Source organism: Amblyomma americanum, chromosome 7 (genome assembly GCF_052857255.1).
Source record: "Amblyomma americanum isolate KBUSLIRL-KWMA chromosome 7, ASM5285725v1, whole genome shotgun sequence".
Lineage (NCBI taxonomy): Eukaryota > Metazoa > Arthropoda > Arachnida > Ixodida > Ixodidae > Amblyomma > Amblyomma americanum.
Window position 1 is genome coordinate 134005679 of NC_135503.1, and position 15200 is coordinate 134020878.

Below are 15200 nucleotides of genomic sequence, written 5' to 3' on the forward strand. Positions count from 1 at the left end.
CTGTCCAGGTGGAAAGACAGAGTCGTGGCCCCCATTAATTCTCAATGGCGAGCAGAACATCAAACCCGGAATGGCGTCGCATATAGGTAAAAGAAAAGCAGGGCACTCGCTCTTTCCCACCACGGGGTCCGTCTTCAAAAATCGCATGCGACGATCAACACAAGCAGTTGGAATAGGTCTCACTGCTGATGTGTTTTATTTGCAAATCACAGCTTGCTTCATACAACTTATGCAGGTGTGTATGAGCTTGAGCTTCCCTTTGTAATGGAACAAAAGAAAATGGTAATTGTACCATTGATTCTTACTTACAAATCTGGAATACGGTAAAACAGATAAAAAACAGAGCTTGTTGTAAGCACGCGCTTGCTTTGTTCTTTTCCGAGAAAATACACTGTAGCGACCACAAGGCTGCGTTCTGGCATCAAGCTTCCAAATGTTACCATTCTTTCTATATACAAAGTAATAATAATAATAATTAGTTTTTGGGGGAAAGGAAATTGCGCAGTATCTGTCTCATATATCGTTGGACACCTTATATACAAAGCGGCAAAGTTGTTTTTTTTCCGCTCCATAACGTGCTTAGGCTACAGTGCCAGCAGATGCTACAGATATTTTGGTCCAGGTTGCAGGAATACAAATTGAGTCCAACGGATGCTGATCATCAATAGCAATACAACCCATCTGCTGCTGCGGGCATCACTGGGCTGCTCTGTTGCTGCCGGCCCGTCGGAAACATCGTCGAGCGTGCCTGGCGGTCCTCCACCGGCACTGCGCATTTGCCGTTTAGTGACAGGTTGGTCACACAGGTTCCTCGCTTTTCTTTTCGATGTCTTCTTAGGCAGAAGGTATTTCGGATAGCTGTCGAATACTGCTGGCATGACATCGGGCGTGAGACGTAGTCTATCTGGCGAGCTCGTTGACGACACCGTTCACCGTCTCCAGATGTAGCAGTCTCCAAATAGTTTCTCGCAGAAAACACACGCTGGAGTCAAGTTGCGGTCCTGTCTTTTGATCAGCCGCTCCCACTCCGCAAGCCGTCTTGGGTCCGAGGACACACAGAACATGGAAGCCTTGCTCGGATTCGACCGGTAGCCACTCCGACGGAGCGGCACGAAACATGTTTTTTCCCGGCCTTGATGCTTCGATTTTACCATCATTAGTCGCTGTGGTTTTCCCTCACATGGAACAGGACGGACAAAACAACAGAAAAAAGCGCAGATGCGACCAAAATGTTATAATCCACACCGCGCACGACCAACGCAACTGCAGCGACTGCGGCATGTCCGGTAGCGACGGCACCTTTACGACGAGCAGTGCCCCTCGCGGCCAAAGTTGGCAGGCATCGCGCGCGCTGCCACCCTCTCCCATTGGGAGCATGCAGGGGACATCCCACAATAGTGGGATAACACTGAGGTACACGATGCATACCAACTGGCTCACAGACTTCTCTGGACATCTGTGTCTGTACGTGGAGCTGATTCATTATGGCCTGATAGGCTGATTCCACGCGTTTAGCTCCAGTAAGGCGGTATCAGCGACGTCGTACAGCCGGTGTACCCCAGGCCATTTTTCGCGGTCGCGTTAAAGGCTCCACAGACAACTGCATAATAATAATAATAATAATAATAATAATAATAATAATAATAATAATAATAATAATAATAATAATAATAATAATAATAATAATAATAATTGTTTTTTGGGGGAAAAGGAAATGGCGCAGTATCTGTCTCATATATCGTTGGACACCTGAACCGCGCCGTATGGGAAGGGATAAGGGAGGGAGTGAAAGAAGAAAGGAAGAAATAGGTGCGGTAGTGGAGGGCTCCGGATTAATTTAGATCACCTGGGGATCTCTAACGTGCACTGACATCGCACAGCACACGGGCGCCTTAGCGTTTTTCCTCCATAAAAATGCAGCCGCCGCGGTCGGGTTCGAACCCGGCAACTCCGGCTCAGTAGTCGAGCGCCCTAACCACTGAGCCACCTTGGCGGTTTGCATAATACATGCAGTGCCTTGTTTTCGCCCTTGCCGCTGACCTCGCCGTCAAAAGCTGCCAACTGAAGGTTGAAGGAGCATCGGTCCCTAAGAAGAGGCGTGCTGATGTGAACGACCACCATGCATATGAAGGACTAAGGCGCATTTATAGTCCGACGTGTTCAGCGCGCGGGCGCGCGTCGCTCGCAGTCAGTCGCGCTACGCCGCTTTCGCTGCGCCGGCCGAAGCGCCACCCCCTCTATAGACCGTTTACAGAGAGCAGTTCGCCTAGTCGACACTCGCGGCGCCACAGCCGTCGCGACATCAGTGGCCTTCTGGATAGCAGGCGACTGCACGTGGTGCCTACGGGCTTCTGACTTCGCTGCTGTATCCGCTCTGCTCTGCGGCCAAAATCTGGAAAAGCAGAGGCAAAACGTGTTCCGTGTTCGATTGTAAGAACTGCGCCGCAGATTTGAAGGTTTGGAATGTATCTGTTTGCGAAACGCACGGGCCTCAACTTCACGAAGATTGTCCGTGCACTAGGCCTTTTGCAATGCATAGATTTCCGCAAGGAGAGAAGAACAAGTTGGTACGACAGCACTGGATTGCGAATCTACAGAGGAAAGACTTCAACCCCGGCTCATCGGCTAGGGTGAGTACACATGATAAAAGTGAAAACACCGGTTGCTCGGGTTGTTTGCTGACGGTATACCTGTAACGCCGGCAGTCACCTGCGCGCTCGAGCCGCTGTTCAAATGAATTTCTGTGCATGGTCTGACGGGAGGTTTTGGTTTGCCAGTATCGTTTCAGTCACCTTGCATTCAGTGTTCATCTGAGAGTAGGGTAGTGCGGCTTAGAGCCTGCTGTTTTAATTGTAAAAATGATCTAACCTAGGACCGAGCTAAACGGGCTGATGTATGTACATGATGTACGTACATACATGTCCGCGTTTAGTCGGTGCCTTTCGAGTGGGCTGTGCATTCGCGCTTGTAGCGTAGATCCTTTGCATTGTAAGTACCTTATCTCTACCATCTCGTTTCGAAATACTTACGCGAACGTGCGGTGCTGGCTGCATTTCATTTTCGCCACAACGGGGAGGTACTACGTACGTGTGTTAGCGCACGTGAGATAGGCGATTTCATAATACGGCCAGAAGCTTTCCAGGCATTGTGCTGGACTTTTTTTCGTTTATGAATATTGGCAGCGCACATCCGAGGAATGCTGTTGGGCTATCTTTGAGTGAGTGCAAACGCCGGTTGAAAAAAATTTTCTTGGTTGTGTGCCCCGGTTTATGGAAAACAAAACTTCTCAAATGTGCATTGTGAAAATATTATGGTGCAATATTTTTGAAGAGCACACAGGAGAAGTGCAATGCCTGGACGGTTGCATGAAATAACCATATTACATGTTTAGTTAGAATGACCATATCACATATTTCCTTGTATTTGTGGTGTTTGACGTAGTCCGCTTGCACTGGTTGTCAGAACTTAAGTGGCCTTCATACACATTTCTTGCAGGTATGCTCAGTTCATTTCATTGATGGGCGTCCCTCTAAAGACAACCCGTACCCAACACTGCACCTTGGAACACCGGTATGGCTTTCGGAGGTTTGTTCTGAACTGCAGTTTATTTATTCTTTTGTATTTTCATACTCTGCAATATTTTAGACTGCTCACCACAAGGGAAGAAGGAAGCTGGTGCGGCACGATGTCAAACCTTTGGAGCCTGAGACCTGTTCAACAGCTGAACCTTTGTCACACCATTTATCAGACGAGCAAGATGAAGATAGTGCTGCAGCTGATGATCACCTGCCTATCAACATTGCAACAGAGGATGTATCACATAGGTACGGTAAAGTGGTGTGAATTATCCTTAATGTGTTCTCATTTACATGCTTTTATGCAAGTCTGTCTTGGGTGCACAATATGCACGTTTGCTTTCACTAGTTATATGAAGAGTTTAAACCTGTGGTACGCTAAGGATATTACCTTTAGCTGAGAGTGTGCTGCACTTAGTAGTGCTTTCTTCGTTCCAAGTGAATTTTGCGTCCTTCACGTCGCAAATAAGATGTTTTTATGTCATACAGTGACTGAAGTAAACAATATTCAGCAATTTCTTCAGCGGGGTAGCATGCCATCTACCATTTTTGTGCAAATATAGTTTGCCACCATTAGTGACATAATTTTTTTTTGGATTTCAAGCGTAATGTGCACCTCCGAAATAGAAATTAGTGTCACAATCGTTCATAAGTCGCATAATTTTTATTGTTGCTATTTCCATAATGGCACCTCTACTAGTATTTTGCCCTCGAGAACTAACGAACTGTCTTTGTCAATGCTTGAAGATGCCTTCTTGGTGGGAGTGCTCCTTTTGAGTAGAAAAAAAGAAATGGCGTGTGAAAGGGTTAAGAACAGCAGAATCTGTTCACAAATAAAGTTGCTGATATCATGAAATGGTGATTGTAAGCTTGCTTACTAGTTTTGCCATCTTTAGCATTGTCATGTTCAGTTAACAGTAAAATTTCTTGCAACCACTCATATAGGCTAGCCCAGTTACAGCTTATTGCCTGGACCCGGATTGTGCATCTCTTGCTGCCATGTGCGCAGGAGTTATGCCTATCTCTGCAGGCATACACAGTCTGCATTTCAATGAAGCAATTACTATCTTTTCATTCTTTTTCCCATGAGATGGTGGTTGCCACACGCTGCTATGTATGTTTGAAACTAGACTTTTTCACGTTGCTTGGTGTTTACTGCTGTGCAATTCTGAACAAAAAGCAATCAATGCACATGAGAGCAGACTTGATTTCAGTCAGTGCATGTACATACATTGCTCCGCCATTCCACTGCACAGGTTCGTCGTCCGCTGTAAGCTTGACAGTTTGCTGCATTAGCACTGTTTCACGGGCTACTGAGGAAAACTCTGAATATTGTCAGCCAATGATGGGAATCCCTGTATTTAGTTTTTTTCCCATTCATAAAAGCTCAGTGTTCGCTTAGCATTTGTGATTAGAACACAGTACCTTATCTATAGAGGCCAGTTTCAATTTTCTTTCAGTGTCCCTTTAAAGCTTTCAATACCTCTGCAAGTTGTTACAGGAGTACGATGCAGACCACAATTATACAGCCAGAACACTCTATTTCCCGGTAGTATAACCGTTGCACGGCATGGTAATTTTATTCTGTGTGCTTGTTAGCTCATACTACTATGCTAAATATTGTGTCTCACTTTCCTCCACATCCTTCGTTGTACAGGAGAGAAGGAGCTGAGAGTCTCGTTGATGGCTGCTTGGCCTGTGGCTGCAGATGCAAGATTATCGAAACATCAGAAAAAGGAACTCAAGTGGAGCCAGCGGCTGCTCATGACCATTTGTATGCAACCACTCGCAGGCAGGCCCCGGCCACTGCAGACAGTGCTTGCCAGACTATATTCAGTGCATACTCAACTCTTGCACCAAGTCACTTCCGCTTCTTTACAGGTCTGTCAAAAGTAGTATTTGACGAACTGGTTCGGACTCTTTCCACTATTGTGAAGAGCCCTTTCACTATGCCCTTTGAGGACCAAATCCTACTTACACTGATGCGGCTGCGTCTTGGCCTATTGCTTAATGACCTTAGCTTACGTTTTGGTGCATCCACTGCAGCCACTAGCAGGATTTTCTGCTTCATTGTAACAAAACTTGCCAAGTTTGCCAGAGAGTTCTTAGTGTTCTGGCTGCCAAGAACAGCAATCAGAAGGACATTACCTTATGTTCTTAAGGAGAATTACTCCGTAACTTGCAGTGTGGACTGTTTCGAAATTTTCATTGACAGACTTGGGCAACTGCACCGAAGAAATACAACTTACAGTTCCTACAAATCGCACAATACGGCCAAAATTCTTCACGTCTTTGCACCAAGTGGGTTTATTATGTTTTTGTCAAAACCGTATGGTGGCCGTGCAAGCGATCGTTTCATCACTTTGGACAGTGGTTTTTTAGACCACCTGACGCAAGGCGACGAAGTCCTCGCTGACCGTGGCTTTAACATAGATGACCTGCTCCCACCATCTGTTAAAGTTTCACTCCCAAGCTTTTCCAAACGCCGGCCGCAGATTTGTCGTTCAGATGTAGTAAGTTCGCGTCGCCTGGCAAGGCTTTGGATTCATGTTGAGCGACCAATAAGGCGTCTCAAATGCCTCAGGATTTTGAAGCAATTCCCTGCTAGTATATTCACAAAGAAACCCCTCGCAAATGATGTACTTGTTGCCATCGCTGGGCTCTGCAACCTGCAACCGAATTTGATTAGAGATCATGGTTATGCGTCAGAACCTGGTGCTCAGTCACCATCGCATCCAGGCAAGCAGCTGGAAGTGGTAGACAACACACCTGAATGAGGCATGGAGATTTATGTGGAGTAGCCACATCATCTAGTCGTCTCTTGTTTTTATGCACCTGCCATGTTCTCTGTTCACTGATTAACGTAACCATGTTCACTGCAAGAGAAAGGCTCCTCAAAATTGCATTCAGTTAAATCGTTAAATCTCCTGGGCTAGCTGTAGCCACCTTACCCCAGCAAACTTGCCAATTTTAACTGCCCATCTGACTCTGCCACCCTTGATGCCATTGGTTATCAGCTCTCCATATTACATGCTTTGCTGATGGCAATTTCTGTTTCAGCTAGGATATCATTAACTTGCATTTATTCCCTGACCCAACCCACTTGTTTGCTGTCTCTATCCATAGCTCACATTGCTCTCAATTTAATTTTAAGCATTTTCATTAGCTTCAGAGTTTCTGCCCCATAGGTGAATACTTCCAAGATACAACTCTTATGTAATTAACTCAAGCATGCTGGTGTACTGGCAGGCTGCTGTTGATGACCCTAAGAATATCTGTCAGAGATATGCTATTCAGGTATTTTGCTAGCTATTTCACTGATGGCTCTGAGCTATCTTAGCTGCTACAAACAACTCGCGTTGGAGCCTTTTTTTCATGCTGTCTGATTACCAAAGTGTTTGTCAGCAATTTCAGGTCCGCTACCTTTTGTCCAGGAAGAGCAAACTCTAGAGCACTCTTCCTCCTTGAGGAACTGAAGTTGGAATCACTTGCAAAGCACGTTCGAGCTACCAAGGTTGATGTTCTGAGCCTATTTAATTGTCTTGCTGGTGCACTTAGGGGCACTTGCTTTGCGGCTGTGTGTACAGTGTAGGTGCGACGTTTATGTGGATTGTGGATTTTTAAAATGCAATGGAAAGTTATGTTGGGGAGTTTCTGCATTGGCTTGCCGGATAGAAACCTTTGTTGATATCATATTGGAGATGTCATTCTTTGAAGATTTACTGCTTGTACTCCCTGTGTTCACTTTGGGATGATGAGAAATGTTCAGTACCAGGTAGGGTACGACCCTGTTGGTTTTTGTTCTATGCCTGCTTTTGTTTTGTTGTATTTTCAGAGATGTATTTGATAATTCTGATGTTGCATGCACAAATAAACCGGGTGAAATTGTCTTAATGACAAGACAATTAGTCAAATCTTGTAAATTTATTCCAATAGAAATGTGTTCATTGCTTGCTATCAACAACTGGTGGCAGCAGGTGTGAAAAATAGAAGTCCTCAAGATGTGCCACTTGCTTACTTATGAACTCCTTGTCATAGGTCACCTCGATAATGTATGCCTCGTTCGGTGCCGAAATCACGAAGTCGCACCGACTTCTCTCGCAGCAGAACAGCTGCAACTGTACTTGCAGGTAATATCTCTTCTTCCCGGCCTTGCTGAGTGTGAGTTTGTTCTCCTTCTTAATCACGTCATATTTTCCGCTCTTAAACAGGGCATCAAGGCTACCATGCTTTTGCACAGTCAGTGGTGTCGGGCACTTTATTTCCAGCACTGTGTCCGAGTCTGGAATTATGCCATCAGGGCTGGCTCCAAGCCATGAAGTGGCAGGCCGGATGATAAGGCCACATTCCACAACGTCCGTGGTCTTTGTTTTCTTGTACCAGGCACGGGCTTTTGCTTCTGACTCTCTTCCATACCTTCATGTAAAAATCACATTCATGTTGTAATGAATTAGTGTCCCTGATCTTAATGTAACTTCAACAGTGACTAGTATATTGCAATACACAAACCAAGCATTCACAACGTAACAAATATCAACCTCCAATTTCATGCTTTCAGGCTTGTAACTTGCATGCGATTTGCGATGAACAAGCAGTCAGGCTGTGCTTTGCTGTTGGAAGCAATGAATAGAAATTTACATCACAAATTACAACCACACAGTGATACTTCCATTCTTTGCAGGCAAATTTGGCCTGCAAATTGCCACTTTGCATAATGCAGTAATAGAGAGTGCATACTGCAAATACGCATAAGTGCTGCTGCACAAAATCAAAGCATAGTGTTGCAACCGCTCTATTGTCAGCATCACATGCAAAATTTCGATGGAGGCGAAATTTTAGAGGCCCGTGTACTGTGCGATGTCAGTGCACGTTAAAGAACCCCAGGTGGTCGAAATTTCCGGAGCCCTTCACTGCGGTGTCCCTCATAGCCTGAGTCGCTTTGGGACGTTAAACCCCAATAAACCAAACCAAACCAAACATGCAAAACAGTATTTTGCAATAGTTCTTGTACTATAAAACTTGCCATAGCATTTTCGAATCCAAGGTGTAAACTTCAGCATGCCATGCAGAGCAACTGAGGCACAACACCAAAGGCTGTAGTCAGTGAGATATTTGGCTCCTTACCGTGTGCTGGCATTACCACAGAAGCTTGGGTGTATGTGCTTTGATACCCACTTCTCAGGGGCAGCTTTGATGGGAATGCTATGGGCCTCACTGGCAGTTATCCTCAAGAAACGTTCTTTGTGCCATGCTGCACTTCCCTGAGGGTGGTTTGCCAGTGTTGCAGCCTGCTCAGGAGACAGCATCACATTGGTGACGAAGAAATCTTGGCATAACTGGCACAGCCGCTTGCAGTCATGTTGGCCATGCTCTTGCTGGAGAACTGTGGAGTACAAGAAGGGTCTGCTTAATTTAACGACTTCTTGTGCATACTCGAAACAGGCTTATGGTGGCTAAAACCTGAAAATCACTCACTCAGTCAGTATGCAATGTAGGGCCATGTGTAGGTGTAATTTACAATCAAAAGCCGTTGCAAAAAATCAAGTCTGCTGCAGCATCAGCAATAGCTGTTTTTCGGTGCACCTAGAACTTAGGAACTATGCACAGGTGCTAAGAGTAACCTTGTGAGATCATCGCACAAAAAACTGTCACAACTTGATAGGAGGTCCTGTAGTTCATGCACTATCATATTCAGCAGTGCATGGTGAACAGCTGAGATTGCATAAGTGAGTATGAAAGAGGTCTTGTTGATGCTATACCACGTTCCAATGTCGAGATGCACGCTCTGCTGTAATGCTAATTATTGGTTGAGCATTACTGCCAGTATATTGGGATGGTTCAACCACAAGCACATGTCACTTGCATTTCTGCAGTTTTGAACATTGCAAGAGCAAATCTTTATGCATAATGTCTTTATATAAACTGACTACATTTAAATGAACAAAATGTACACTTATGCAACAACAAAACCCAGATGGCAATCTTACTTGCACGTAATGATAGCCTCTATGTCTGCTCGACTCACTTAGTTGGGTCAGCCATGCGCAACATCAGGAAATATTGTTCTTACATGCACGGCCATCTTCATCACCACCTGCGGGTAGTTTCCTGCGTGGCTTCAGAACAGTGTGTAGCATGGTGTTCTGAAGCTCGCTGACGTCGAGAGGGCATTTTTCGAAGTGAAGGAGCATCTCCTTTTCAGATAAAAACTGCTGCGTCTTCGATTGTGTTTTCTTATGGCAATAAACTACCTCCATTGTTGCTGGGGTGACATTCTTCGCTGTTGCCGCGTTCCATGCACACGCTTTGTCAGTTGATGCCTGTCCGGTGAGCCCCTTGGATGTTGCCTCGGCAACCTTCATGAGCAGTGCACAAATATGGCTGCACCGCTCACTTAGCCCCGCTTTGCATGTGCAACTTGCTGAGAAATGTTGTCCAAAATTTATTTGTGTTTGGTACGTCCTGCTCACTGTTTGCGACGACCTGATGTTTGCCTTGATGCACTTCACGCCATTTTTCTGCTGGTACAGTGCCACGCCAACGTGGCCACTGTCAAGCAGGTTGCTGCCTTCAGCAAATCCTCTGTAGTTGAGGGATGGTTTGCCATCTGTGTCAGGCATTTCAACCATGTAGTTGTAGACAACTGAAATAAAGAATGATATCAGTACAGTATGTCATCATGTGTGCTATTTATGTAACTAGTTTTGTGGTAATAAACCTTTGTCCCCATGCTGAAAGTTGGATGCCAAGAAATCTAGTAAGGTTCTGCATAATACACTAATGCTTTCAGTTGCTGACAAATAATGAAAACTAATTATTTGTGCCTGATCGGCCGCGTCAGTCATGCTGCGACCCGCCGCATATGTTTACAATGGTTGAACGGCTGGTAATAGCTCCTGATGTTCGACTTTGCAAAACCAAAATAAAAGGACTGCTTATTAAATGTCTCCACAGTTCCAACCTTTTTTGATCTAACATGACTGGCGCAGAAGCATGCAGTGCGGAATATTGTCACTTGTGCTGATAGTTTAACGTCGCATTTTACTAGCGGCTGCCAGTTTTGGCTTACTGTCCACGCTGAAAACTTCGCTTATCGTACGCAAGGCTACCGCAGTAGATCGCGCGATGCCATGCAGCAGCTGTAGGTTAAACGCAAAAGAGCTTTTCTCAAGTGCTAACTTGTTTGCAAACGAGTGCACGTTGAATCTCGCGCTCCTTGCGGCAGGCTACAAAAAGCATAAATTCGGAAACCCTTTCCGCAAGCGAGTAAAAGTTCGATTTCCTGCAAAGTCGAACATCAGGAGCTAATACCAGCCGTTCAGCCATCGTAAACATATGCGGCGGGTCGCAGCATGACTGACGCAACTGATCAGACACAAATAATTATTTTTCAATATTTGTCAGCAACTGGTACGCAGGTGTTGGGGATTTTTTGCAGAATGAGGCCGTTACGAGCCAGCTGCACAAAAAGTACAACTTTGCGCAACTAACTTGTGCTGCAATCAAATCTGGGAAGTTCTCGCTTTAAACTCACGCACGAAAACAGTCATAAGCACACCAGGACAGAATTCCAAGCAGTGTTTTTGGCTTTAGAAAAGCGGGAAAAGACAGACAGCGAGCATACCATCGTCACCAAGCAAAGCGATGTGGCGTGAAGGCTCACACAAAAACAAGAGCAAAGAGTCCTAAAATACAAAAAAACAGCGCACTTACACGGCCGCTGAAGCTTCGGTCAAAGCTTGGTGTCGTCCACCCATCCTGCATCCATTTTGCGAGCAAAAATAAGTACTATCGCAGTAAAACGCGCTTGCAGATGAGGCTTCCGCACAGGCAGGCAGCGGAGTCAGAAGGCCAGCAATGGAAGAGTGGTCACGTGACCAAATATGGCGGCGCCCATGCTTCCGCCCTGTAAAGCGTCTATACCGATGCTGAGAGTAGCGCTCGGTTGCCAGGCGCAAAAGCTGTTGATGCCAGTAACAGGTAAGTCGAAGGTTCGTGGCTGTTCTTCGTGCGGTGTTCAGGAGACCAGCAGTCAGGGTCTTTGAAGGGTAAAGCCTGAATGGGCTCGGGCTGGTAGACGGTGCTGATTTCCAGCCGGAACGTCAAAAGGAGGAAAAGCTGCAGAAGAATGGGCATCTTTGAGACCTTGCTAGTTGCGGCGGCGTGCTGCATCGCAACCTTCTCGACCAATCCCTATATTAATGCGGAAGCAAATATAGTCTATGTTGGCGTGGTCGTGTCACCGAAACGTGTCATCAAACTGTCGGCAGAAGTTGTAGGGAATTCTTAAGAGATGGCGTCAAATGGATGGTCGCAACCGAAAGAGGACGATGGGAGGATGCTGTGCAAATAAATGTTCGAAATCTAATGAATAGTTAATCATGAGAGCCAAAATTGTCAAAAAAGTTGGCCGCGCTAGGGCACCGTTTGGCGCGAAATTTCAAAAACCGAAAGTGTGGGAGGAGCCAACGTGGCGCGAAATTTGAAAAATCCGAAGTGTAGGCGGAGCCTACGTGTGGCGCCCAATTTGAAAACCCGAAATTGGTTCCGAGTAAAGTATTTAGTGTAATTGAAGAATTAAAAAATAATGTCATTGAAAATTAAATGACACAAGTAAAGAATTAAGGCTGAATTAAGAATTAAGGCATTAACGCTTTCGCATTCCTACAATGCAGGTAGCCGCAGTTACCTTTAACTTTTCGACTTGCCGACGCCAGTTACGGCAATTTCTCCGCATAACGGGGCCCTTAACGCTGTCGCGTTAAAAGCCACCTTCAGAAAAAGAATTGGACCCCGCCGCTGTGGCTCAGTGGTTAGGGCGCTCGGCTACTGATCCGGAGTTTGCGGGTTCGAACCCGACCGCGGCGGCTGCGTTTTTATGGAGGAAAAACGCTAAGGCGCCTGTGTGCTGTGCGATGTCAGTGCACGTTAAAGATCCCCAGGTGGTCGAAATTATTCCGGAGCCCTCCACTGCGGCACCTCTTCTTCATTTCTTCTTTCACTCCCTCCTTTATCCCTTCCCTTACGGCGCGGTTCAGGTGTCCAACGATATATGAGACAGATACTGCGCCATTTCCTTTCCCCCCAAAACCAATTATTATTATTATTATTAAAAAGAATTGGCTGTGGGTTTGGTCTGGTTAAACATGGAGTGACGGAATAGCTACAGCTGGCCGAGTGGAACTTTGTCAGTAGAATTGTAAAGTCAGTAGTTCGCCGCTCCGTTTCGCTGGGCGTTCCTTCTTCATCTTCGTCCCACTTGACTCGGCGCATGCGCACAGCTGTGGCAGCTCAGTTTCGCTGGAGCGCCGCGCCGCCGGCAGCAGCAGCTGCTTCGCACCACGTGGCTTGTCACGTGACCAATCACGTTACGAACCACTTGATCTGCCACGGTGCCGCGCCGCTGGCAGCTGCTCCGCACCACGTGACCAAGCACGTGACAGCATGGTGGTGCAGCCACGGCGTGACGGCGCAGCCGCGGGTGGCTGCGCCGCCACGCTAAGAATCGAAATGCTACCGCAATGCAGCTATCACTACAAAAGAAAACGGTAAGGTTCTCGCGTGCAATTGTGTACAGAGAATTTTGAAGCGAAAGCTTCACTATGGAACATCGGGCTTCAACCGCGGACCATGCTGATTTCACCTTCAGCTAAGCGGTCAAACCATGACAAAGAGAAAACAAAATTGAATCAATATCCATGACCGGGAGGAACAGTAGCTTGATCAAAGCCACAGCCTCCTCTTGGAAGGCGTCAAAAAGCAAACACTTAAAATACATTTTTGACAGCTTCAGAATCACACACAGAAATTTTCGATATTTACAACTTCTGCAATGCAAAAAATAACGTAGAGTAATACAATAATAAATAGGAAAACATTAATAGAAATGTACACATGCAATATAAAAAAAGGTCAATAGGATAGTTTTAGCGCGAGGGCATGGCTTATTTCTTGTTTAGTTTTCTAAAAGGACCATGACAGTTTTACTGTACTGATTAAGTGTTGGCAGGGCGAGCGACAATTTTTTTATAAGGTATTTAGTGCGAGGTGTTATAGCATACCAATTTCCTTTATTACGGATAGTGTATGATGCAACATCCTCTTCTAACAATGAGAATTCTTGTAGAAACAGCATTTTCTGTTGATTTTTGATGGCGACAATTAACCTATAATTATAAAGATTTTGCAGTAGCATTATTCCAACTTTATGGAAAAAACCTTGCTTGTGGCTGTTATATGGCGAGTCATAAAGAATGTTGAGAATCTTTATGAAGAATTCTGAGAAGAATCCTGAGAACTGAGAATCCTGAGTAAATGTTTTTTGCAAATTTGTATGCGTAGGTAATTTTTTTGTACTTCTTTGTCTCCGTACTTTAAAGCTACAGGAATGTTTACTTGTTTTAATTTTGGCTTAAATATAACAGCTTTAGTTTTATTAACGCAAATTTTTAACTTGTGTACTCATGAACACTTTCGAGGATTTGTACGGAAGGAGTTTTCTCCGTTCGCGAGCGTATTCCAATTTTTAGCGGCTAAAAAGACACTGCCGTCATCCGCATATAGAACATATTTTGGCCTAATAAAAATGCCTGTAAGGTCGTTAATATAAATACTGAATAGTAGCGGACCCATAGTGCTGTACTGGCGAACACCTGTTCAGATTTGCCAAACTCGCATTCATAGGCTTTAATTTTCCAAATCGCTGTCTATAATTGCGGTATGACTAGAGCCTTTTTATTTTTATTATTTTTGTTCTAACCTTAAAAGGAAAAATATTCAACTTAAAACGTCTAAAATCTAGTGCTGGGGAAATAACTGTTCAGCTTCTCCAAGCACACGGAGCTTGGTAAATACTGCAGTAACAAACGAAGAAAACCGGAAACAGTTTCAACTTTATTGGTACGTAGTCAAGTTCCAAGAGAGCTGTTCGCATGAAGAACATTCGCTTTAAATAAACGTTCTGCTAGGATGCTTACAGAAGTCGTCATTCCAACGCACTGTGGCTGCATCCGAATGTTAAAGTTTTAACGAAACCAGCTCTGATGACAATAGAGCTTAAAAAAATTGGAGAAATCCATGCGGCCAGATTCGTTTAAGCCAAGCCAATTGCAGTGTACTGTTAAAATACACGAAGCATTCCAGAAACCACAGAGAAATTTCATAACTCAGCGAATCATATTACCAGCTTTGTAAGTATTGGCGATCGCGCTGATTTATTTTTCTGCGGAGGTGTATTACTCATGATTTCAGTGGTTTCAATGGGGACGCTGCTATCTTACGTCCATACAACCACTGCAAATAAGGAGATGGTTGAATTCAATATGCTGTGATGCATCTTTCATACGGCATCCATCACCACATCTCGTGCAGTCATGGGGCAAGGTTTTGGGGATGCAGTTTGGCGGTAAAAATACTTGCTGCATTTTCACGCTGGTTATAGTGCTGTATTTTCCCAGAGTATGGATCACGAATGTCCCCTAGAACGTGCATGCATTTTGTGGACGTTCTTTGCTTTTACCGCAACGAAAAAGTTTTTTTTGCGAACCAGCATCACTCAAACGTTTGTCCATAACTACACACCTTTCAACTGTGTAAGATTCGCGTTCTAAACGTCACAATGTTCCT

The 15200-nt window shown here is 45.0% G+C and overlaps 2 protein-coding genes across 2 annotated transcripts; both read left to right on the top strand.

Moving 5' to 3' along the window:
• Window positions 1-2450: 2450 nt before the first annotated feature.
• LOC144098079 (uncharacterized) lies at window positions 2451-3843 on the top strand. Its single transcript, XM_077630633.1, has 3 exons — window positions 2451-2630; window positions 3496-3570; window positions 3646-3843. Exons 1-3 carry the CDS (start codon window positions 2532-2534, stop codon window positions 3841-3843), a joined length of 372 nt encoding a protein of 123 aa, XP_077486759.1. The 5' UTR covers window positions 2451-2531.
• Window positions 3844-5389: 1546 nt separating this feature from the next.
• On the top strand, window positions 5390-6352 carry LOC144098080 (uncharacterized). Its single transcript, XM_077630634.1, has one exon. The coding sequence runs from the start codon at window positions 5525-5527 to the stop codon at window positions 6350-6352; it is 828 nt and encodes a 275-aa protein (XP_077486760.1). The 5' UTR covers window positions 5390-5524.
• The last annotated feature ends 8848 nt before the right edge of the window (window positions 6353-15200 follow it).

Excerpts from the sequence above, each read along its gene's own strand:
- LOC144098080 (XM_077630634.1), top strand. The coding sequence starts at position 5,525 with ATGCCCTTTGAGGACCAAATCCTACTTACACTGATGCGGCTGCGTCTT.
- LOC144098079 (XM_077630633.1), top strand. The coding sequence starts at position 2,532 with ATGCATAGATTTCCGCAAGGAGAGAAGAACAAGTTGGTACGACAGCAC. Across the intron at positions 2,631-3,495 it reads ACCCCGGCTCATCGGCTAGG|GTATGCTCAGTTCATTTCAT; the intron begins GTGAGTACACAT and ends CATTTCTTGCAG. Across the intron at positions 3,571-3,645 it reads CACTGCACCTTGGAACACCG|ACTGCTCACCACAAGGGAAG; the intron begins GTATGGCTTTCG and ends GCAATATTTTAG.